The sequence below is a fragment of the Sander vitreus genome, chromosome 17, assembly GCF_031162955.1.
Source record: "Sander vitreus isolate 19-12246 chromosome 17, sanVit1, whole genome shotgun sequence".
Taxonomy (NCBI): Eukaryota; Metazoa; Chordata; class Actinopteri; order Perciformes; family Percidae; genus Sander; species Sander vitreus.
Genome location: NC_135871.1, coordinates 6,425,611 through 6,451,848, shown reverse-complemented (window position 1 = coordinate 6,451,848; position 26,238 = coordinate 6,425,611). Strand labels below are relative to the sequence as shown.

General features: G+C 42.7%; 1 protein-coding gene across 1 annotated transcript in view; it reads right to left on the bottom strand.

Moving 5' to 3' along the window:
• The window catches only part of dntt (deoxynucleotidyltransferase, terminal), a 123,103-nt gene that overhangs the window by 91,171 nt on the left and 5,694 nt on the right, over window positions 1-26,238 (bottom strand). The window contains exons 2-3 of the mRNA XM_078273788.1: window positions 21,072-21,246; window positions 16,750-16,860 (exon numbers count right to left, since the gene is read on the bottom strand). Coding sequence (XP_078129914.1) covers window positions 16,750-16,860; window positions 21,072-21,246 — 286 coding nt within the window. The remainder of the gene's footprint in view (window positions 1-16,749; window positions 16,861-21,071; window positions 21,247-26,238) is intronic.

The window sequence follows — 26,238 nt, the reverse complement described above, 5'->3', positions numbered from 1 at the left end:
CAGGGTATTCTTCTTTCCAAAGCACCTGAGCATTTTGAGTTATGTGCTTCTTTGAGTGAGGCAAATGTGATAATTGCATTCTTTATTTGCTTTTTTATTTTCAAATTGTGTGCTATCTCACATGTGCTTTTAATTTGGTGTGTTATTACACGCAACACCTCCTACAAAAGTGATTTTGCAACCCACAAATTGTATTATTAGCTTCAAAGATCAAACTGCCATCTTGCCATTTTCGTCTTCTTAGAAAACCTCTTGCGGTCGACAAAAGTCCACATTCATTCTTCATATAAATTATGTGTAGCGATGTGTAATATTATGTCTGTTGAATCCATTTCTATGTTATTTGGTTTTCATTTTTGTTGGTAAAATCGTTAGTAATCTAAACAAAAAACTATTCCATTAAACCCTTTGAACTCTGCCAAAGGTCCTCTAGTGCCTGAATTGGTATGTCTGCTTATTGTGATGTCATTTCCTGGAGAATCTTCAAATGCTTCATACCCCCAAAATCAGTACAACCTAAGCTAAAAGGTTATGCTAGTCAATACACCATAATAACTAATATAAGTATTAAAATGGTGTCATAAATGAAAAAATATCAAAATCGGACATGTGTTTCCATCAATTTTTACTAAATGAATACACAAAATATTTCTAAATGTAGAAACATGAACAACACTTTCCTTAACACTTGAAATATGTACCTTTTAGTTGTATATTTTTGGAATTATATTTATATTTTAGTTTTTGTGATATACTAATGTTTATGAGCAGAGTGTAAAGGCGTTTTGCAATAGAAATGGTCCGCCTGCTGTTTTGCACTGGACGTCATGTAACATTATGACGTCATCACGAGCGTACAACGTCATGACCGGAAAGACAGAAGCCTTAGCTTTCTGCTGAAAAAGAGTGAATGCTCTAGCTGTTTTGTTTTAGATCGTTTTTGTACAGGATCATGTAAACAACAATCATGAAAACAAAAATCTCCCATTACAGAAAAATACACTGTCGCCACTGCTAGTTATCAGCCCGCTTTAGACCAGACGTCACGTAACGTGATGACATCGTCGCGAGCGTACAACGTGGTGACAGGAAAGACAGAAGCCTTTGCTTTCTGGTGCAAAAAGAATGAATGCTATAGCAGTTATAGTTTTTATTTCAGACCAATTTAAAAAGGATCCTGCGGACAATCATGTCTTATTTTCTTTGGTATTGTGTCATATACAGATGTGCAATGACGATTGCTAGGTAATATGTACTGTATGTTGTCTAAAGTCAAGTCTCTTTTTGATCATGTGACAATTATGTGTGTGTGTGTGTGTGTGTGTGTGTGTGTGTGTGTGTGTGTGTGTGTGTGTGTGTGTGTGTGTGTTTGTGTTTGTGTGTGTGTGTGTCTGTGTCTGTGTCTGTTGAAGAGTCCCAGTAAGCTGTGACATTGAGACAGCATGCCCAATACCAGGACCCTGAAACTGAAGCACCAAAGTGGAATTCAGCCATTCATCTTTTTTGAACACCTGTGCTTTTCCTACTGTCGCGTTTCTCAGTCATCCATCTGATGTGTATCTTAGGAAATCAGTACTAAGCAATACAAAGCTGCTTTCACTGGCCACAGCATCTTTAAGGCTGGATCTGTATTTTTCTTTCTGCAGTCTGGACTTCTAACCACCGATGGAGGACTGCAGGTGCTGCTAATGTCCTGTTGTCGCTAGGCGACCAAGAGTAGACAATGTTTGATTCTCATTGGGATTGACACTACAACCTTTTTATATTACAGGGATTCATTTGATTCAACAAATATTGCTTAGTGAAGCTTTACGAACAGAAGAAACCTGAGATAGCACAAGAAGCTCAGAAATAAGTTGGTAATCACCCATGACATTTGGGTCTGCATCTCATATTATGCTAACTCTAGCATGCTGCTACTCTACCCTTCATGGAATGCATGCACCAATTATGTTTAAGAAAAGGACAATATACAAATACATATAAATAATGTAAAGTTGAGGAATTCTAAATCCAGGACTTTGACTTTATGCAGCCTGGTGTGACCAGAGCTCAGGGCAGACTTGGACATATTCATGCCTTTGTTTTGCCTCTCCCTCTAACCAAGCTGCAATCTGAGGTCACTTCACCACCCGCAGTCCTGTGCAGACATGCAGCCTCAGGTCAGTGAGCAGCAGACTTTAGTCCAGCTCACCCAGGAGACGCACTGACCCGTTTACTACAGCACATGCAAAGGGAACAACTACACAGAAAACACACACACACAAACACACAAACACACACACACACACACAGCTGGACTCTCTTCTCAGCATGAGACAAATAGGAGAGGCAAGCTGGTAATTGGATAGGGGATGATGGGGCACGCTTGTGTTGTGCAAGTGTGCAGGGTGTACTACAAATCATTTATATCTGACTCGGTCAATATGATTGTTTTCATTGGTAAATAGCATAACCATTGTAGTAAGTGGAAATATTCTAAGCCTTCCTTTGTTTGGTTTATGAACGATTTTAAATAGTTTTTTTCCTCACTGAAAAAAGTGTAGTGAAGTTGCAAGAAAGATGCGTAGAGATATACTGTATCTAGGAAATTGCTGTTTTGATAAATCTCCCCGTGTATGCTGCTCATAAATTTTGACTTTATTTTCTCTAGCCTTTTCGCTTTTGACTTGATTGAGATTGATTTTTAATTAATAGGCCTTTTTTATGTTTTGCTCAGGTGATTATGTTTCTTTCATGTACACTGACTGATTTGAACCTATTGATGTACGCTCTCTGCTAAAAATGAAAGCCAGTATAAAACCAGAGAACTTGAGAAACACGTAGTAAAACCCCTGTGCAACCCCTACAAAGCGTGCTTATGTTATTAACGTGGAGTCACATATAGAAACATACTGTATGTGTATGTTAATGTTTAAACAATCTAATGAAAGACGCGATACGCTGTTCTCTTCCAGTCTTCCAGTCTTTAAGATAAACTATAACACACACCTAGACTAATATCTCTACTGAAATCACTGATTAAAATTGTTTCAGTCTACTTAATTAAATATATTGCACTAATTAATATATTGATATGAACAATGGGTCATATGACCATGTATAAGGGGTTGCTCAGAGTAACAAACCCTGAGAAATATCACTCTACCCTGGAGTTCCCCTCAGCTCTTTACAGAGATTTCGCATCTTTTAGCTAATTGTTTCCCTGGGCAGCTGCTTTGGTTCAGTCCTAAGGCCTTTTTACAGTCGCCGTAGCCGACCTGGCGCGTGCCAATGTGACGTCAAAATGACCTAGATCTCGCTGGCGTGCCAGGATTTTAAGCTCTATTTTTTTTTAACGGCGCGCGACAAAGCGGAAACAGGAAGCATGGACGAGTTCGAGGGTAACCGGATGCCAGGACTCTCAGAGTGACTGCAAGTCTCTCTTGTAAACTTACTGGGTTAAGATGAGTTCTTTTATGGTGAATGAAAGGCTTGATCCTACAAAGTAGGTAATCGAATCAAATCGAAGCATTGACGTCAATGCTGCTGCCAGTTCTGTCGTTGTTTACCTTTTTCTTCTTCGTCTAGTCCGTAGAAATAGCAAAGTCGGTAGCCTTTGCTCATTAGCGCCACCTCTGTTCAGGAGAAGACTGCAACTAGTGTCGCGACCTCCATGCGCGAGTATAAATAGTTACGGCGCTCCAATGACGTCACATTGGCGCACGACAGGTCGGCTGCAGCGGGTATACCGGACACTTTACCATTCTCATCAACCTTATTTCCAGCCACGCGCAGCAGGCAGCTGTTTTCAGGAAGAAGGAAAAAACACTGACAGACCCATTGTATGCTACTTTTTCAGCACCAAACGTCAGACAGGCACTTAGAGGCTAAAGAGTCAGATATTTCCCTCAGGAGTTGGTAAAGACCAGTGGTATAGTCTACGTGATACGCAGATATACGCTGTATACCCACTAAGAAAGCTCCAGAATTCCATATACCCACTTAAAAATGTGCAATGATACATAACAACATAGTTTTGTGACAGAACGTTCACTTCAGTTATTTGTTTTCACTATTACGGGTCGTGACCGTTAACTGAAGAAAACGCTGCAGAGCATGCAGCAACGACTACTACAATAAACTTAGTCCATATCCATGACGTTCCACTTCCGGGATTGCTCCCGTGCTGCCGGAAATTCTGCCGTATGTCCATTTCGGCTGGATGTCCCGTTACCTTCCGCTTTCTTTGTGTTGTAATTCTAAACTCCGGTGGATTTCTGAGGACTATGGTTAACTGCTCCTCAGATCTCTGCAGGGTAAATCCAGACAGCTAGCTAGACTGATCTGTAGATCTGTCCAATCTGAGTTTTCTGTTGCACGACTAAAACAACTTTTGAACGTACACATGTTCCACCAAAACAAGTTCCTTCCCGAGACTATTTTGCAGAGGCACCGTGGCCCCGCTCAACGCTTAGCACCGCCCATGACGATTGTTATTAGTTTAAAACAGAGTTCTCAAGTTTTATCAAATATTTGTAGTGAGATCACATCTGGGGGGGGGGGGGGCTTTGAGGGTTCCAGGGGCATGCTCCCCTGGAGAATTTTTGTGGCCATAAAAGCCAAAATTTGTTGGCCTCTGGCACATTTTAATGCCGTTATTCCATCATATACACAGATCTTAATTACTTTAATGAGTTTGCCTCCCTGATTGAAAAAACACATCTATTCCTGACTGTTCAGAACTTTTGTATTAAGAATCATGAGACCTTATTCATTAGAACCCCCTGCACCCCTACTTCCAACGTCTTTTGGGTTTTGCGCAAAGGGTTTTGCTAGCAGTTCAGTTGTACTATTGATTATAACTAGGGCTGTCAGCATTAACGTGTTAATCGCGGTGCGATTAAGGGCCGACGCGATGCGATTCATTTTTTTTAATCGCATGCCGCCATTTATTAATTTATTTTATTTTATTTATTTTACACAACAGGCTACTATTTTGACCCTTTGCTGCACCGTTACTTATCATCAAGCTGCCACTTCCTTGTAACACATCCTGCTGCTGCAGGCTGCAGGCATGATGGAGAAAGACAGCAGCAATGAAATCCTGAATTGTAGTACAGTTAACGTGATGCTACCCGCTAGCGTGCTGGAGAGTGCTACTTGCCGACCTGTGGATGAAACCAAATCCCAAAAAAATGACTACAGCTCTTGCAAAACGGGTGGCAACTAACTGCAGACCTGTCAGCATCGTAGAGGACTCGGGACTTAAAGACGTACTACGGTTGACCTGTCTCGTTGCCGTCGAGGGGGACAGTAGTTTTCACGGATACACAGCCTGTATGACACGGAGAAAACAGCCACACTGAACAGCTGCAAGGTGCTGCAAACACTGTCTCATTAACCGGTGATCACTGGACGTCAGTGAGTAATGAGTAAGTAACTCCAATCAATCATTAGGAGTTACTAAACACTATATTGACTCTAGTAAGGATATGGATTTTTTTGTTTTTTAGTTAGGTACTTGGAGGAATTGTACAATATTGACAGATTCACACATTTTTCTTTTGTTTACAGTAAATAAATAATTACAAATCTTAAAATCAAGTTCATAAAGTAACTTTCTTTGCATTCATTTCATTCCCAATCAAGATACACTGGTAAAAATTGCTTTTGATTGTTAATATGTACTTAAAAACAAAATAATAGAATTTTAATCATGTGATAAAATATGTGATTAATCGCGATTAACTATAGCGATTAATCGTTTGACAGCCCTAATTATAACTGATCAGCGATAGAAATTATAACAATTGGTAAATCTGATAAATTACAGATATATTCATCCAAATAAAAATGTTTTATGTAATGTAATATGTATGTATAATATCTGTCACACCTTGATGGGCATATAAGTTCTCCTGTCAGCACACAGAGAGGAGTAGTAGCTGCTTGTGCCACGAATGGCCATTCACTTTTAAAAGTACATCAGTGGCTGCTCCACCTTCACTTGAAGGTATCTACATAAGAGTGACATGACACTGTCATGAACACAGGACACTGTCATGACACATGAACTCTAACCATAACTTGTCATGACAAAAACCGAATGACACTTAATGACAGAAGCGTTATGTCATAAACGTTTATGACCTGTTTATAATGTTTATGACACGTTCATGACAGTGTCATGTCACTCTTATGTAGATACCGTCAAGTAAAGTGTAACCGAAGTTTCTTTAAAAAGCCCAATAATAATTGGGATGGTGTTCATAAATAATGTGAAAAAAGGAGGGATCGATGCAGGCGCGTCAGTTATCGCTTTCAATGCGTTTGTGCCTTCACCAGCATGAGAAATACAAGGCGTGACGTGTGAGCATGTCAGAATCAGAATCAGAAAGGGCTTTATTGCCAAGTACGTTTTTTGCACATACAAGGAATTTGTCATGGTGTTGTTGGTGCATGTCACACATTCTCTAAATATAAGAAGAATAAAAAGAATATAAACAATATAAGAGAGAATCGGCACAGCAGGTGCGGTATTACATTCAATTTATCGCACCGTTAGACGAAAAAGAGAGCTGAGCCAGAAGGCAAAGCTCTCGATCTACCGGTCAGTTTTTGTTCCTACCCTCACCTATGGTCATGAAGGCTGGGTCATGACCGAAAGAACAAGATCCAGGGTACAAGCGTCGAAATGGGTTTCCTCAGGAGGGTAGCTGGCGTCTCCCTTAGAGATAGGGTGAGAAGCTCAGTTATCCGTGAGGAGCTCGGAGTAGAGCCGCTGCTCCTTTGCGTCGAAAGGAGCCAGTTGAGGTGGTTCGGGCATCTGGTAAGGATGCCCCCTGGGCGCCTCCCCTAGGGAGGTGTTCCAGGCACGTCCCAGCTGGGAGGAGGCCTCGGGGAGACCCAGGACTAGGTGGAGGGATTATATCTCTAACCTGGCCTGGGAACGCCTCGGGATCCCCCCAGTCGGAGCTGGTTAATGTGGCCCGGGAAAGGGAAGTTTGGGGTCCTCTGCTGGAGCTGCTACCCCCGCGACCCGACCCCGGATAAGCGGATGAAGATGGATGGACAATATAAGTATAAACATATACACAGTATGTATTAATAAAGATAAAAATAAATGTAAAATAAATAATAAAATAAGTTAAACAGTAGTAAAAAGGAGAGTACAGTGGCGTGAGGAGCCAGAGGTGGAGTGTGGAGAGAGTCAGAGTGGGTACCGGGCCCTGTTGATAAGGCTAGTGGCGGAGTTTATGTGGCGTGTGGTTGAGGTCCTGATGGACCTCAGCCTCCTGCCAGAAGGGAGTGGCTCAAAGAGTTTGTGTCCGGGGTGGGAGGGGTCAGCCACAATCTTTCCAGCACGCTTCAGAGTCCTAGTGGCGTACAGGTCCTAGAGCGGCGTCAGATTGCAGCCAATCGCCTTCTCTGCAGACCGAATGACATGCTGCAGTCTGCCCTTGTCCTTGGCAGTGGCAGCAGCGTACCAGATGGTGATGGAGGATGTGAGGATGGACTCAATGATGGCTGTGTAGAAGTGCACCATCATTGTCTTTGGCAGGTTGAATTTCTTCAGCTGCCGCAGGAAGTACATCCTCTGTTGTGCTTTCTTGATGATGGAGCTGATGTTCAGCTCCCACTTGAGATCCTGGGAGATGATATTTCTCAGGAAGCGGAAAGACTCCACAGTGTCAATTGTGGAGCCACAGAGGATATTGGGGGCAGGTGGGGGTGGGTTCTTCCTGAAGTCCACAACCATCTCCACTGTCTTTAGAGCGTTGAGCTCAAGGTTGTTTTGGTTGCACCAGGTCACCAGGTGGTCAGCCTCCCACCTGTACGCGGCCTCGTCACCATTAGAGATGAGTCCGATGGGGGAGGTGTCGTCCGCAAACTTCAGAAGCTTGACAGACTGGTGACTGGAGGTGCAACTGTTGGTGTACAGGGAGAAAAGCAGAGGAGAAAGAACACAGCCCTGAGGGGATCCGGTGCTGATGGTCTGTGAGTCGGAGACGTGTTCCCCCAGCTTCACATGCTGCTTCCTGTCAGACAGGAAGTCAGTGATCCACCTACAGGTGGAGTCAGACACACCAAGCTGGGAGAGCTTCTCCTGAAGCAGAGCCGGGATGATGGTGTTGAAGGCAGAGCTGACGTCCACAAACAGGATACTGGCGTATGTTCCTGCGGAGTCCAGGTGCCGGAGGATGTAGTGTAGGGCCAGGTTGACTGCATCGTCTACAGACCTATTGGCTCTGTAGGCAAACTGCAGTGGGTCCAGGAGGGGGTCGGTGATGGCTTTGAGGTGAGAAAACACAAGGCGCTCAAAGGACTTCATAACCACAGAGGTCAGGGCGACGGGTCTGACGTCGTTAAGTCCTGTGGTCCTTGGCTTCTTGGGAACAGGGATGATGGTTGAGGTCTTGAAGCAGGCTAGCACATGCCATGTCTCCAACGAGGTGTCGAAAATGTCTGTGAACACTGTGAACTGGTTGAAATGCGTGTGTCTCATGGTGAATGCGTGAGGCTTGAGAGCCCTGTTTAAAGAAATGCCAATAAACCAGAGCACGTTTTTCTCCCATCCCAGATTGCTGTGTGGACTAGCCAGACCCTCCTCCGCAGCGCTGTTGAGGAGAGTCTGGCAATGCAAGACTACAATAAAGTAGACTACACCACTGGTAAAGACCAACACAGACTTAAAAGAAGATTCTATATTGGTCTTCATATTCAGGTGGCCAGAAACACGACTCCAAATGAATGCTACAATGTTGCTCTGTGTCTGCTGGACGTGTAAATGAGCAACTGTTTACTGCTAACACAACCCAGCAATTATGCCATGGTGACAGCTTGTTCCACTGCCACCAAGTGGCCAAGAATGATGATTATTGCACTCCTGGGAGCAAACAAGTCATGGTGCTTCTCTAAAGCACACCTTCTTACTAGTGGAGTAACAAAATTGCATTAGTGCTTCCTGTTGCAAAATCACACTCAAGCAGAACAGCCAATTATAATGATCTCACCTGTAGAAAAACTGGATTTTAAGACGTTACACACAGACACACTCTCTGCAGCCAGTCTGTCAACTGTCATGTTGTCCTAGCAGCTGCATGTAGTCAGCGCTGCGGGCTGAAAAACCCACCCTGCATATGTGCTCATCTAATTAATGAGGAGTTAAAGCTGGTAGAGGGACTTGGTGCGCAGGGACGTTGATATAGCACGCCGATTTACCCCCCACCACCGGATATCACGGACATGCCTGCGAGTTATGTTCGCACAGCAGCCCGTCTCACTGCATGCACAAAAGGAAACCATAAAAGGAGGTCAGAGAACCCACTGAGAAGAGTTTTAACACGATTAACAGCTAGGAGATGGATATTATCTATCCCATGTCTAATGAATAAGCATAGGACGTAGTTCCGGATTTTAATGTAATTTTAAGGTTTGCCTCAGATGAGGAAAGGAAGTTTCTTTAACTTTGGTTTCTAGGAACGCCTTCAAAGGAAAGTTGAAGGCGTTTTAGTATAAAAATCCAACAAGATCTCGTATGAAAAGTATTAAAAACTTCTGAACAAGCACTGCTTGATCCTTTTCTGATCCTTATGGCTTTTTGTTTGTTAGCTAAGTTGAGAATGTTAACTCTGCTGGGGGATGGAAGGGAATCAATTTGATGCATTTAAGGTTCAGTACTCCCATACCCTGTCCACTCATCTCTTCATCCGTAGCGTTGCTGCTAACAATACATTGGAGGCCTTTGGCTGAAGGAAAAAAAAATTCTGGATATTTAGCCATTTCTCCTTGTACTTCTTTCTCCCTTTTTCTTTCGCTCCCCTGGTTCGCCTGACAAACTATGTACGCTTGTATATGTTTACTCAGTTTGTGTGTGTACATCTGTGTGTAATGTGTGTTGCCATCAGAAAAAAAGGCTGTGCGTCAATCAGCCAAGACAAAAATGTCAATATTGGTGTCAGCGCACATTAGGCTTATGGGGAAATTATGACAGCAGAGGACTCATGGCTACGCAGATAACAAAAAGAGAGGGTGTAGGCTTGACTTGTGTGTGTGTGTGTGTGTGTGTGTGTGTGTGTGTGTGTGTGTGTGTGTGTGTGTGTGTGTGTGGACAGTGTTGATTTCTCAGTCACAGCAAGAGACAACAAGCGCGAGAGAGAGCACAGTAAGAATGGGTAGACGGAAGGTGGGTGTTAGACATAACAAAAAGAGCAGGAAGAAGTGGTGGCAGAGTATGAGGCAGAGATGGGGAGGGATGAAGAGCAGGGATGAATAAATCAATAGTGCACGGCTGTGGAATGAAGGGCTGCTTGCTGCCAGTGCGTGATTGACACCTCACTGGGGTGCTGTTGCTGAGACGCTGACACCTCTCTGCATCACTTACTTCCTCGCCCTTCACCAGCACACCCTGCTGGCCCCAGGATGCTCCCCTCCTCTCCTCTCATCCTGAAATTGTCGCAGGTTGTTTCCTCCGACAGTCTATTGAATCCATCCAACACTGACATGTACAAACAGCATACACCAAAATGAGCGGTGCATATGAATACACATGGATACACATGGATATGCATATACATCATTTAAAGCCCCTGGGTGTTTGGCTCACCACACTGTATTACTGTCAAGGTAATTGGTTTGGTTGGTCAAATAAATTGTTTTTGGAAGTGGGGAAAATTGGTCGATTGTTTGTTTGTGTTGTATTCTTTGTCTTGTTCCCACAACGAACAATGGTTTTCATTTAAAATGTTGCGTGCTTATACAAACACTCACACAAATCCAGATGTTGATTAGTATGCTGTGAGTGGGCCTCATTATCTGTTGCAGTATTTAAAGGACAATTCCGGCACAAAACGAACCTAGGGGTTAATAACAGATGTGTACCCACCAGTGATGGGAATGTAGTTACTAACGGCGTTCACGTAACGAGTAATCTAATTGATTACTCTTCCCATCTCAATAACGCTGTTACCGTTAGTTAGCATAGTCGGACACACAACGAACAACTCAAGCGAGTCAGTCAACAATAGACAGGTATGGCGAGCCCAAATAATCCAAAAGTAGCCTTCTCTAAATATACATGTATAGCCATTACTTTTCCCTCCAAGAAATTAAAGGAACGAACGTAATCATGAAATGCACATTATACCCTGGGCAAAAGTGCCTATCCACGTCGGTGTCAAGTAATTCAAACTTACTCAAACATCTTTCAGTGTTGCATGCTTCCACGAAATTAGTGGACAGTGCCACAAAACCTAAGCAACTGAAGCTTGATTTTAAGGCCCCACCACACGTTTTGTCTCAGACCGAACTTAACAAACTAGTAGCCAGGTATGTAGTGGAAGATATGCTGCCATTATCTATTTGTATCGATCCACTATATAAACATAATATCTACATACATGGCATTTGATTGGAGGCTAGGCTCACTTTGTCCCACGGTAACATTACAATAGTTTAGATGTGTGCACATTGTTTCTGTTAATAATGTACTGTATTAAGTGTCCATTTCATTATAATATTCAGATTTATCATAAATAATTGAACATGCACATGTATTTTAAGTTCCCTTAAAGAGGGGTGGAGGTGGGCTCACATTGAAGCATTTAAAGATGTATTTGAAAGTAACGCAATAGTTACTTTGTGAAGTAACTAGTTACTTTCATAATTTGTAACTGAGTAACTAATTTAGTTACTTTTTGGAAGAAGTAACTAATAACTGTAACTAATTACTTTTTAAAAGTAACTTGCCCAACACTGGGACATGTTTTCATGCTAATCGAATGTGTTTGTAGCTTGAAACAATCTAGCGCGGACCGCTGATTAGCTTACAACACTAGTATTCGGGGCACAGGGAAAGTAAAAACAAATCGCTATTTATACCACTAAAAAGACTCAAAATACCAATACCACCATCACCAAACTTCAACGGTAGCATAATGAGGGTCCCTAAATGTTAACCCAAGCATTGAGAACATTGTAAGTGTACAGACAGTTTATTGAAACAAGAGCTGCGGTAGCTCTGTGAAATGGCTACGAGAGAGACAGAGCTACCGGTAGTTAATGCCGCAACACAGCCTCGTACTTCTGGAAACTGGTGGTGTACCTGCGGACACTGTGAAGCTATGGCCATCGAACAGGAGTGTCTGTGTTGCACGGAGTGGGACCTGTTGCGTCGCGACACCTGTTGCGTCGCGACACCCAAGAGATGCAGTGTTTTGTATAGTCTGAAGATTTCCCCTCTCTGATAACATTTAGGGACCCTCATTATGCTACCGTTGAAGTTTGGTGATATTGTGAGCCTTTTTAGTGGTATAAATAGCGATTTGTTTTTACTTTCCCTGTGCCCCGAATACTAGCGTTATAAGCTAATCAGCGGTCCGCGCTAGCTTGTTTCAAGCTACAAACACATTTGATTAGCATGAAAACATGTCACAGAGAACGATCGAGTGGGTACACATCTGTTATTAACCCCTAGGTTCATTTTGCAGCGGAATTGTCCTTTAAAGGAACGGTTCAACATTTTTGAGAAATGTAGATATTTGCTTTCTCACAGATAATTAGATGAGATAATCAATACCACGCTTACATATCTGGGTATTAAGTATAAAGCTGGAGCAAGGATGTGATTAGCTTAGCTTAGCTTAGCATAAAGACTGAAAGCAGGGGGAAACAGCCAGCCTTGTTCTATCCAAGGTTCAAAAATATTTCTACCAGCACTTCTAAAATAGACATTTCTTTAATCCGTACAAAAATGGAAAGGTAAAAACAACTTTTTCCAGAGTTGGGTGCTGAAAATGTTTGTTACCCTGTAATTTGCACAATTTCAAAATGTTTACAACAATGGCCATCTCTGTACTTCTATAATTACAGCCATGTCTGAAGATGCCATAAGCATGCAACCATTAATGTATCACAAGAACTGGATACCAGACTCAAAGATGATCGAAATTGAGTGAAATTTGCTCATTGAGCAGCCAACTGCGAACCTGACAGGCCAGATGGTTTGTTAACACAAAAACATCTGAGAAGCAGTCATTGGAAACTGTTTGGAAAAGGGGATGCCAAACAGTCGCAGCCGTCACACACACCTAAACCACGCCCGCCCCCGTCCCTGTTAAAACTAATTGAATGAACTGCATCACTTTACGTTGAGAAAGGTCATGTTCCAGAGATACACGTTTAGTCATTTGAATGATTTTAAATGTAAAAGTGAGGTTTTGAATTAGCTTTTCTTACTTTTTAAAGAGAACTTGGACCATGTAATGCTAGCCTAGCTGTTGGAGAAGCTGCATTGCTCATATTTCTGTGATAGAGCTGCTTTGTTAGTGCGGGAAATATTAAATGCATTGTAATGTGCAGTAAAGAAAACACACTTTTGGACATACATTTATAAAGCAATGCTGAACATCGAGTCAAGAGAGCTTCTGTTAATTGAGCTGAGAGATACCAACTGGACTGACTGACCTTTTTTTGCTCCTGATGAATACATCTCTTACCATCAATGAAATAATTATCCTTCTTACAAATGGTTTTCCCAGTTTAAGGTTGTGGATGTTATGCATGTCTATTCCCTCTGTGGTCTGCATTAGTGACATAAAAGGAGCTTGGGGGGTGGGGGGTCACCAAACTCCTCCAGTTTCAGATTCTACAGGCAAAGTAGCTTTAAAAGCTAAAGAAATCGTATTTCCGGTTTCATCTTTTGATATGCATGTTACTGTATCATGCAAAGCTTTTGAGGTTACATATCAAATATTGTGAAAAGAATTTCATAGCGGAGTCCAGATTTTGAGTAAAGTGAAAATGTTGGCGATGCAGAGGCTCCCTTTTCGTAAAATCTCAGGACGTCATTTGAAGACAAACTCATATGGTTTTGGTTGCTAGGTGACAGAAACACTGGCTAGCCATGACACACATCAGTGCATGTACCAAAACATTATTGCTTGGCCATTTGGCCAAGCAATAACTTCAGGTGTTAACTGACATCTGTTTTTGCTAATCAGGGCAGGAAACCTAACACTGGAGGATAAAAATGCTAACCCAACAGTAAAGGAGAACAATCAAATTTCACAGTATTAAAACTCGCCCACTACAACAACAACAACAACAACAAAAACCACAACACAAGTCTGAAGCCAATGCAGAAGTGCCTTGATACTGCATTCTATCTCATTTCCAGCAGGGGGCGACTCCACTGGTTGAAAAAACAAGTCAGATTCTATAAAAATCTACGAGAAAATTACCATACTTCACACTTTATTACCTCAATAAACATTTTCATAATGAGTTTATGGTCTTAATTGCTACTTTCAAGTCTTCTTCAATACAGCATGATGTTCATTTAGTAAACTATGGTCCATTTATTTTAAAATAGACGACAAAGCAGGGGATGCGTTAGGGGTGTGGCAACACACCGACCTGTCAATCAGGACAGAGGCTTAGCAATGCTAACCATGGCACTGGGCTGGGCACATTAAAATAGACCTGAACTTGTTATTGGGTGCTGTTCGTGTCTTTATCTTAAACTTTGACCCTCTCACTGTGTGTTTTCACTTTATCAAAGTTGATTGGAATATTTTGGTTGCGTAAAAGAAGGGATGAAATTCAGCAACTTTCCCTTTCTAGCGTTTAGCGTAGTGCAGCGCCATTGCAACCATAAACAACACTGACTTGAGCACGTCATCCTCCTCAGCTCCACCCTCTCATCAAAAATCATCACATCCGGATGCAAAAAACCAAGATGGTGACGGCCAAATTGCCAAACTCAAGGCTTCAAAATGGCACTCCACAAACTAATGGGTGACGTCACGGCTGCTACGTCAACTATTTTTACAGTATATGCAACCAACAATGTTCAATGTTCAATGTTCAAAAGATTAAAGGTTTTTGTCCATATCAGTTATCATTTCATCACAAAGTCATACAAGCACATACCAACACAAAGACATGCACAAAAACACACATACCATGTATGTGAATACAGACCCATACACACAGTATCTCAGTCCCCTCAAAAGCTGTTTCATATATTGACAGGGATTACATCATTACTGTGACAGACAGCAGGACAGATCAAGGAAAGCTTTGCAACGGTGGATCAATAGCTCGCTCCTCATTAGCACTACAATACAATAGATCATATCCTGTGTCTATTGGCTTGCTGCTGCTTATATCTAAAGAGAGACTTGGTTTACAGTCAAAGGGCATTCGGGCAAGGCAACGTTTTTTTCTGAATAAAATATTTCAAGTAATTGTATTGTGTATGCGTCACTGGAGTGTTCACCTGTGGCTTTGCCAAGACCACATCAAGAACAACCTTTCCTTCTAATCAGAATGTCTCCTTTGATGTGGCTTTATGTGGGGATAATGAGTTAATCATGGGGATAGGGAAATAGAGTGGGATTGCTACTTATGGAGTTAATGCTGTGGAAAGAAACAGGGGATAAGAAATGGAACAGAAGCCCTCCCCAGGTGAGACGTGTGTGGGTGTGCACATGTGTACGTGTCTGTCCACGTGGACAACACATGCAGGCGCGCATGTGTGGGTGAATTGCGGTACACGTGCGTGCTTCTATTATGTACATTTACCGTCACCGCGAGGTAAGAAGTCATTATGTCATAACAGATGCCTCACAGGCCCTCGGTAAGCTGTGCTTAATAGGTCTAGAAACTCATCAGTGGGTCTCCAGGCTTCAACACAAACGCACAACTAGGTTTGCCTGCCACTTCACAGTGATATTGCACATCTCACACATGCAATTTCATATCCTGTGCCATATATGGCATCAAGACAATGCCAACAGAGAAGGATCGCAAAAATCGAAGTGGAAATGGATGAAATGCAAGAGTAAGCAAAGAGTTAGACTTACTAATTACTGTTTTAATAATGAATTAATCTGCCAATTATTATATATATATATATATATATATATATACTATAAAAAATTCAAATTGCTTGTTTCTTTTCAACTAACAATTCAAAAGCCAAATATATTCCATTTACAGCGAAGGCAGCAATGGCTCACATTTAGTGGAAGGTGGAAACAGTTTGGGATTGTTGCTTAATAAATGCCTTTAATGATTGATCGATTAGCAAAAATGTTTAATTTATGTCGATCAAGTAATCTTTTCGGCACTACTTACAAATCGTATTTACACATTTGGTTTATTGTTTGTTTGGTTGATATATTGACGGCATGCAGACACTGCCTTGTTCCTATTTTCTGACTGGTTTCTCACTCTACATCTGGAGCTACATTTTCTCATTATCTAAATGCAACATCCTTTCTCTTTTCTTTCACGCTCATCAACACCTAAGCCAATCAGCCGATCAACCACTTCCCCATCATGTGTGGGAACCAGAGGTTCTGAGGCCCACCCCTCCCACACTGCCCCACCAGATGGCAGAGGGACAGATCCATCATTGCTCGTGAGGAGTGTCACGTTCGTCGCCCATCATGGCGTAGCACGCTGCGCCTTCGGGCGTGTCCGTGCCAGCCCCTGTGCCAGGGATCATGGGCATGTCAGCTGTTGCACCTCCAACGTGCCGCAGCTGCAGATGCTGCTCATTTGCAGGTTAATGTATTTTGGGGAGAGTTGTGTCAGAGCGCTAGTGAGTGAAGCAAGTCAGTCATCCAATTAAAGCAGAACAGATTAGGAGGCTTTTTTCTTTTTTTTTCTTACATTGAAAAGTCAGAGCGACAGCCTCTGGTGGGCGAACATGTAAAAGTGCAGTTGTGTCCAGAGTGAAGTTAGATAACAGTTTCTTACTGTGAATATCTTGTTATGGTTTTCTGTTGTTGTCCTTCTCTGGCAGGCGTATTGAGAAACGGTGGTCACAGGAATGGATGTAGAACCTTCTGGCAATGTGGGCAAATTGTCCTGTGTACAAAAACAACCAGAGACTTATGACTATGCACATATACATAATGTCATACATTGTCATAATATCTGAGCTCTTGCAAATTGTTGACAGGCTATGTGTGTAAATGTGTGTCAGGCTATTCCTGAATAGCACAGAGCCAACCAAGAGTTCAAATTGAATTACATAAAAACGTAGCCATTTGCCTTGGAGAAGTTATTTTTATGACTGTGTGTCTCCAGGGCAACAGGCTAATGACACTCATCTCACAGTCTGGTGGCATCCAAATCCATTATGCTACCTAACCCGTGGCATTACAAATCTGCTTGCCATCATCCAATTTGCCTCCTGTAAATTGCCTTTTCATTCTATGAAGAAATGGTTCCCCATTTGTAATATATATGTCAAACGGATTACCAATGTAATATTAATATTCTCGCAGACAATTAGACATCACAAAAGGGAACATTGTGTCCATAAAATTACCCATGTATTGGGTGGGAGAATGATACAGAGAGCGGAGGAAGAGGAGAAAGAGGAAGATCGAGAGATTTTCACCACACAGTGTTGACTGGGGCCGATGCTCCAGAAGGAACATGGGTGTCTCAAAAAGATAATGAAAGGAGCTAGTACCACTCACACTGCTGGGCTGAATCAATCAGTAAGGGATTCAAAAAATGTTCATCATTTATTCTCTGCCAGGAGCCTTTCCTGTTCTCAAAAAATAAATAAAAAATAGAATAACTTTGAATATATTTCACGGCACAATTTTTCTGCCAATCAAAAGTAAAACTGTCTTCCCTAACTGTTCTTCTTCTAAATACAACAGGGGGTTCTCCATCACTTTTCTTCCACCTCAGCCGCAGTTTGTTTAATCCAATATGGGATTGTGGGTCCATGGAGACAAACGTCTGTGCATCAGCATGCAGAGGTTGGTTTTCCCCATCTGGGTTGGGTTATTATACAGGCCTATAACTCTGTGGAAGTTAAAGCTCTCTGACTGATCTCAGAGGCCGCGTATCCCCGCCAGGCCTTCTCTCCAGCGTCCTCTCCACCACTGCTGTATGGCTTAGATGTAACTAAACTAATGTGTGCCGTCTACACACCGCAGCTTCATTGCTCCACATACCATCTGCTGAGATGAAAAGGTGCAGTAAGTGTTGGAGGACCTCACCCACTCCGCTGCATCCTCCGCCATACCATACTGAGACACAGGCTAGTTCTCAGTATGGTAAGTGCTCCTATTATGCTCATTTTCAGGTTCATAATTGCATTTAGAGGTTATATCAGAATAGGTTTACATGGTTTAATTTTCAAAAAACACCATATTTTTGTTGTACTACACAGTTGCAGCTCCTCTTTTCACCCTGTGTGTTGAGCTCTCCGTTTTAGCTACCGAGTGAGGCATCACACTTCTGTTCCATCTTTGTTGGGAGTCGCACATGCGCAGTAGCTAGGTAAACACTGCTAGCTTGTCAGTTGCAGAGTATGAGGGAGTGCCATGCTAGCTAGGCGAGCATTATAACATGTGTTACAAAGTGACACACGTTCGTCACAGAAGTAAAGGCTGGACTACAATAGAGCTGTTTGGAGCAGTTTGGGAACAGTGTTTTCTGTTGGAGATGGTAAGTCCCTTTGGGGTGGACTTTGGGCTTTTTCACTTTGAAAACCTATAACGTGCACAAAAAAGATTCATAACACAAAACACATCAAAGGAAAGGGAAAAAGCCAAAGAGCATAATATGAGCACTTTAGTGAAGAAGTTCGGACTCAGCGAAGTGCACTCAGGTGGGTTAATGAAATACTAATGGGCCTCTGAACAGGGCAAAGGTCACAGAGGTTCTCCCTCCAGAGGCTGATGCATACGCTGTACACGTGAAGCCAAAACATCTTGATCGCCGCCTGTTAACCCCCATTTTCCACTCCGTGGATAAGTGTGTTCAGCCAGACTTCTGTGATAATTATCACGCAGCAGTTCTGTGTGTATTTGTAGCTCATCAATTTTGTGTGTGATCGATCTGGTGTTGGTGAGTCGGAGGCTTGGCAGTGTCGATTTGTGTGGTAGTTCCCTTAGCCGCGCTAGCAAGCCCAACCGGGCATCCTTGCTTCTGATTTCTCCCCGCCTTCATCGCCTCCCGCTCCCGAAAACAATCCAGTGAGCGCCCGGTGGTCTGGCTATGTCCTCCAGAGGACAGGTCATGCCTTTGCGACGAAAACTTGAAGTTTATTCCCCCTCAAAAATAGGTAATTGAGCACTGTAGTGGTTTGACCATATCAGTGACAATGTAACTACATGGAAACGGGCCAAATGATGTCTGTGGCTGGCACAGTGATTGTGTTAGAGAAGGCTAGCTGTAGTCTCGCGCTGCATAGCCGCGGCTCCTCCGGAACGCAGCACCCAGTGGAATATAGGGGTAACTGACTGCAGCACAGGCAATAAATCCTGCCCCCTTTCATGTGAGGGGATGGGACCTGGCACCTCAAATAAATTCTTTCTAAAGATGGTTTCTGTTATTTTAGGGAGTTCTTGTCAACGCATTGTTTGTTCAAGTGTTTGAACCAAGCAGGTCTGCCTTGTTGCACAATCCAAATCTTTTTTCAAAACTTGCCATTTTCAGCCCGTAGCTTGCTAGCTCGAAGTTTGTCGTTTCCTTGTTACCCAAAGAGAACGGTGTCGCCGGATTTTCCGGCGAATAACCGTAAAATTAACTGTCATTGTTCCAGAATACTACGGCGCACACCCTGGCTCCAAAATTACAAGTTGGCAGCACCCTTATCAGGGATATTTTAGCTTTACTTTTGTACAGTGGGAGGAAGTAGAGACGTGTCCTCTATCTTTTTCTTGCTCTTTTTTTTCTTTTTTCTTTTTTTTCTTACAATCCATGGTTCCACCTCATAAGGGAGGCGTGCCTACACACCTACCCACAAACATCCTCCTCAGCTCAACCTACCTGTCTCCTAACAGGAGAGTGACGGCTGACACGTGTTCACAAGCCCGATGCAAACTCTAAATTCCCTGACAATCATCTCCATTTTTGTTCCTTTCAAGCAGCATATTTTTACATCTTACCACCTCTCCGCTTAAACAGGCTAAACAGCCTCTCTGCAAGCCAGGAAGTGATGGAAAATATTACGTTTCAATGGGTTTAATACTTAAAATTTCTCCCTGACTTGGTGTAGAATATTTATGATAGTAAAACACATTGCAATTCCAGACAATCAAGAAGAGCCGCAGGCAAATGCGCCCAAGAAGTGGCCCGTTTGGGGAATATTTTATCTCTACATTGTAGCTCCTTAAATGGATTTATGACTCATAAAAACTATCTAGTGGAAAAGCCGCGCACATAAATGCCTCGTTGGCTTCAGAGAGGAATTGCATCACGAAACAAGAAGAGAAATGGGCTTGTGGTTACCTGGGGAGATGGGTCAATAAATGTCAGCATGGCATCATTAGTCCTGTCACTTAATGATTCAGCCGCGCTCACTTGGCCATGTGGAAACAATGCTAGAACAAGACAAAGGGGGGTGGGGGGTATTTCACATTACGGCACAAACTCGGCCAATATCGTGATAGTTGATGCTGACACAGGCAGTGACTTCGGGAGTGGTTTTTTTTCTTTTTCTTTCCGCTGTGGGAGAAGTAGGAGACAACATATTTCTTTATTTTGGCTCCATATGCTGCCAAGCCCTTATTGTGCCACCCACAAGGGGAAAAATGTGTGTCTCTGTGTGTGTTTCAGTTAGTGGACCGCTCTGAGCCCTGACATCCAGCTGATGGGTTTATTTGACTCTCCCACGCAATATAGGGGGATGTTTCTGTTGCTATCAGCGAGGTGAAGTGTGGTAATATGAGCAGAGGCAAGTTAGATGTGTCCTCTTTTTAAGAGCGCCCTGTCAGGGTTGACATCATAGATTTGCTGGGGGATGAAAAAATCCAAATGCATACCTAGACGTAGAGGAAATACCTCCACAACATCTTTCTGCATGAAAGAGTATTCAATTATTGTGTTTCCTCAAATACTGCATGCCTATTTGATTTATTTTGTGGCTACCACATACTCAATGAAAAGCTGCCTGGTTGGTTCATAGTGCCATCTAGTGCTTAACCTATATCTATCTAGATATTTCTGTCTGATTTGTGAGACACAGACACACACAGACACACACAGACACACACACACACACACACAGACACACACACACACACACACACACACATACACACACACACCTGAATGAGGTGTCTGGTCTCCACAGCAACAGGTCTCCCCTCTCTCATGCTGTCAGTGAACCAGCTAATGTCCAACACATTCAGGTTTTGTAGATTCTTCAGGGTACACTCCTTTAGCCACTTCCACAGGGATGACGCGTGGCTGTCCTCTGACACCACATGAGTGACCTCATCACTGTAGAGGGAGAAGAAAAAAAGCTGTCAGAAGGTTTATTGTTCACTTTGTGGTTTTATTACATTCCGTGTGGTGTTTTCACATTTTTATTTCCCACTGGCTCTATGAAAGAGGATTAGTATACCGGTACCAGTCCAGACCATAATTTACGCGAGGCATCATGGGGGCTAAGAATAAGGTAGATAACAATAACAATGCATTATAAATATGAAAAAAAACTAATACACAAATCTCTCATGTGAAAGAAAACTGTTCTAGTTTAATAATGTTAATGTATGACCAAATAGCTCAGCGTGAGAAGAAGCTGATTGACCAAAAATATTTGTTCGGGGACCTTTAAGTGAATATATTTCTCATAATGTAGTCTGGATCGTAGTCTGGATCATTCACTGGATAATCGTCGGCTGTCCCTCGCCTTTCAGAACTCTGTTCGTTTCGGGAAACAACAAAAAACCTGCAGCTAGCAAGCTACATGCTGAAAACGTTTTGATGAAAATTTTGATGGCAGGCCTGCTTGGTTCTTTTGGGGAATGATTGTAAAGATTTACAAAGAATATGTTTACAGCATTTACTCTCTAACTGGGACGTTTTGGGACAGTTTGGTGGGGATTGCTATGGAAAAAATACATAGTTATACACCGGTAAGAGCAAATGACGTTTAACCATGTATCCAGCTAATTTAAATAGCTCATGTTACTGTAACAGTTAAATTCATTTAATATTGTATGTGGCGTTTTCTTTTGTGGGGTGCAAATGTTCCGCCAAAACAAGTTCCTTCACTAGACCATTTTGCAGATCCACCATCTTTGCGACCGGAGCTTAGCGACTGGAGCTTAGCACCGTCCAAGACGATTGTGATTGGTTTTAACGAAATGCAAAAAAAAAAAAACGTTCTCGTATCCAGGTGTGTATGTGTGGAGGGGCCAGACCTTACTCTGCAACGCTGTTGAGTAAGGTCTGGCAATGCGAGACTACTCATAATGCAAAGAATTATGCCAAAAGCCTTTATGATACCGTGTTTATGGATTAGGATTCCCAAGATACCTTCAATTGTTTGACGCAAAGATTTCCTTCACTGCTTGTTTCAACAAAAAGAACTTTCCTGTCTTCGTCTCAGCAGAGAGTCCGGAGGTTTAAGCCATGCTTTTGAAATGCAGCTCATATCTCAGCATCGTGGTCTTACAAGAGCTGTTTGGGGATCAACACTGGGTGAACAACAATCACCACAGGCCCTCAGTGCCTCCCTCCACTGTCTGATAGCTGAACTCATTGAACCGGTGCCTTCCCTAGCTCCGCCGAGACTTTCTCAGCAGACTTTTTATCACGGCCTCCTCCCTTCTGCTTCCTGCCATGGAGTCTAACTACCATACCCAATCAGGGCACCCAGCCATGCATAATTACCATCCGCACACTCCTCCTCTTCCTCTCTCCTGGCGTGGGTAAATCAGTGGAAAGACTCTTTAAAGGATAACCCAGCAGTGCTCAGGCTGGGGTTTAATTGGCCAAATCACTGGCGAAACTAATCCTCTATCTGCTCGGCATACCAGTCTGGCCATCGGTGGTCCATGTTTAAAAAAAACATGTCTTTCCCAGCACAAAGAGCGTCTCAAGCAAGCAGACACATTTGAGGTGTCAAAGACACACAGCGATTATCTCCAAAAGCTTAAATTCACTTGCCGTGAACAGTTGTCTAACCCCAGTAATAGAGATTTGGCTCTTGGGACTGATTTCCCTCTCAAATCACAAGCTGTTATGTTGGAACAAGATTAAGATCATAGAAAAAAAGGGAAAAAAAAGCTCTTTCCTCGTGCCATGTTTACCTCGATATAATCCAGCCCCTGAATTTGGATCCTTATCTTCTGCGTAGCCATGCAGAATTTACAACGGCAGATTGACATGCAAATGAGCGGGGATGCAAGCCCAGCACCAGATTGTACTTCCCAGAATCAGTGGGACTCTGAGCCCAGACACAAGGACAGGCTAAAGTCAATGGGCTTTAATAGGGAGAACACTCTTCAGTCGTGTCATGTCAGCAGCTACCCTCCTATTCCTTCCAGTGAAAACCAACAGACGGATCAAAGACACAGTATGTCCATAACAGATTTGTACACCATGGCGAGGCTTCATCTGTTTGCCTTTTACAGCTGCTCCCATCACTCTTCACTGAGATATACATGATCCTTGTACATAGTAAATAATTCATAATAAACAAGAATCTAAATTAAATTGCCTTAAATTATTATTAAATTCCATGCCTAGTCAACCACTTTCACAGATAAACAACATGAGGAAGGGACCAATCGCTATAAACCCCTCGCCCCGAACAGTGATTGTCCAGTCACAGCTTGGCGTGGAATACCTGTCAATATTCTGATTTCTCCACGTGTTGAAGCTGTGTGCATGGGGCTGGATAGAGCCATACATTTCTTAACCCTTAAAACCAAAAGTTCAAGCGCAAAAGTGTAAGCTGTGGACTAAAAGATGTGTTTTGTCGCTTGTAATCAACTGTTAGCATTTCCAGCTAACGAGATCACTAGCTACAGTATTAACCTAATGCTGGAAGGAAAGTCCAATGACATTTAAGAGTACACTATTTTGTGGTTTTTGGTTACGTTACAAAAAAAGCACATCCAGTATGTTGTATTCATATATATATATATATATATATATATATATAGCCATACATGTTAGCTAATCAAACAAGGTTATGTTAGAATGAAAATGTCTGATCTTACATTATACCTTGTCATACTAAGACTAGCTTCTTTATTTTCTCTTCTATGTGTCATCAACTGTGAGATGCTGACATTTTTAGTTCTGGTTTTAAAACAATCAGCTTAGGACAGCTAGCTGCAGCTGATAAAATCTGCTTGTGACAGCTTTATTTAGGCCACCAAATCAACGGTGGCTGCCTTTAAATGGGAAACCTGCTTTTTCCTCTAACTGTCTAAAAATCAATGAGCCATTGTTTTAAAATTGAGTGGTAAATCCGCCCCTGTTACCATTGTAAACTGCATATGTGCCATGTGGGAACAGAAAGCTTGACAACAGTAACGAAAGGGTACCGTAGCCAACGCGGGATGAATCTGGGTAAGAAGACGCTGCTGGATCTGGAGTGAACCTCTGTCAAACATCCAACTTTAAACTAACTTTACCTCAGTCAGATGTGAAAGAGCATTTATTGCAGCTCATCAATCAGCCAGGACAAACATGTCGATAATGTTCATGTGCATCAGACTTGAAATTAGGCCAAGGGAAGAATGGTGTGTGTGTGTGTGTGTGTGTGTGTGTGTGTGTGTGTGTGTGTGTGTGTGTGTGTGTGTGTGTGTGTGTGTGTGTGTGTGTGTGTGTGTGTGTGTGTGTGTGAGAGAGAGATAGAGAGAAAAGGAACATTCCTTTATGCACAGAGGAATGTGCTTCTGACCATATGCTCAAGGCAGTGTGCCTATAACTCGTGTAAGACTAGAAAAGGGAAGTGTTGCTATCAAACTGCAGCTGATATCAGTTTTGTTGGCTTGCAGGGTTAATGTCAGTTTGAGGCAGGCACGCTCTACTTCCTGTCGTTGGTTTCAAACAATTGTATGAAGCCAAGTGTAACCGTAGGAGCGCTCAAGCTGTGTTTCTGGGAATGCTGCCATGGCCAAGCTGGCGCACGGCTGGCAGGAACACTTAGACACGCACTTAAACACTCTCACACACACGTCTTGGTTATACTATACCCGAGAGGACCCTATATTAACCTAAATCACATGCCAACCTCAACCTGTTTTTTACCTTAAAGTGCCCATATTATGAAAAAAACACTTTTTCTGGGATTTGGGGTGTTATTTTGTGTCTCTGGTGCTTCCACATGCATACAAACTTTGAAAAAAATCCATCCATGCTGTTTTGAGTGAGATACGGTTTCTGAATGTGTCCTGCCTTCAGTCTCCGGGTGAGCTGGTCAAAATCGGCACGGCTTGTGACGTCACAAGCCGAAACGAGCTGGCTAACCGCAACCGTTAACTCGTAGCGTTATGCTAACGCTAATGCTAACACTAGCATGCTACCTCGTTCTCGTGCGCCCTCATTTAGAAGTCTCCCAGCTAATCCTGCCTTGTAACTGACCGAAGTTGGAGAAACAGCCTTTCTTTTACTGTCTATGGAGCTAGCTAGCTGACATGATCTACATCTGAGCTACTGCACATGTGCGAGTGCAATCAAAGATAGTACAGAAGAAGAAAAGAGGTCTCACTCTGTAGCTAAAACAGAGACCAGGTGAAAAGAGGATCTGCAGCAGTGAGAGAGAGCTGTGCAGTACAACAAAAATATGGTGTTTTTTGAAAATGAAACCATGTAAACCTATTCTGGTACAACCTTAAAATACAATTATGAACCTGAAAATTAGCACAATATGGGCACTTTAAGGGGACATGAATTTGGAAAAACCACCCTTACTGTGAATCTTAAAAAGTCCAATTGATCCTTGCAATGACAGAAGCAGAGAAATTCTCACAAACGCACGCACGCACACACACACGCACACCAGAAAAGCTCAAAGTCTGAGTCTTGGGCTGCCCATTCCCAAAAACAAAGCAGATTGTTAAGAAAAGAGAGTCGGCAACTGTATCACCAGCCTCAAAGGAACCTGACTCTGAATTGTGCAGAGCAGGCCCGGATTGGCTAATCGGGAGCACCGGGAAAATTCCCGGTGGGCCGGTCTGTTCTTTTGGCCGCGAGGGCCGTTGTTGTCATGGCACTGGGTTGAAATATGGATGCTGTCTCTAGGCTGCCTGCACTCAAAGCAGCCCCACTCTTTTTATTTATTATTTTACCGCAGCCCCACTCTTTTTATTTATCATTTTACCGCAGTCCCACTCTTTTTTATTTAATATTAATGATTAAGGTTAATGATGACGTGATTATCTTTTGACTCCCTGGCCCCGCCCCCGACACGGCACCTTGCAAGTTGCTCAAAATTAAAAAAAAGTCAGATAAAAATGGATAACAGGA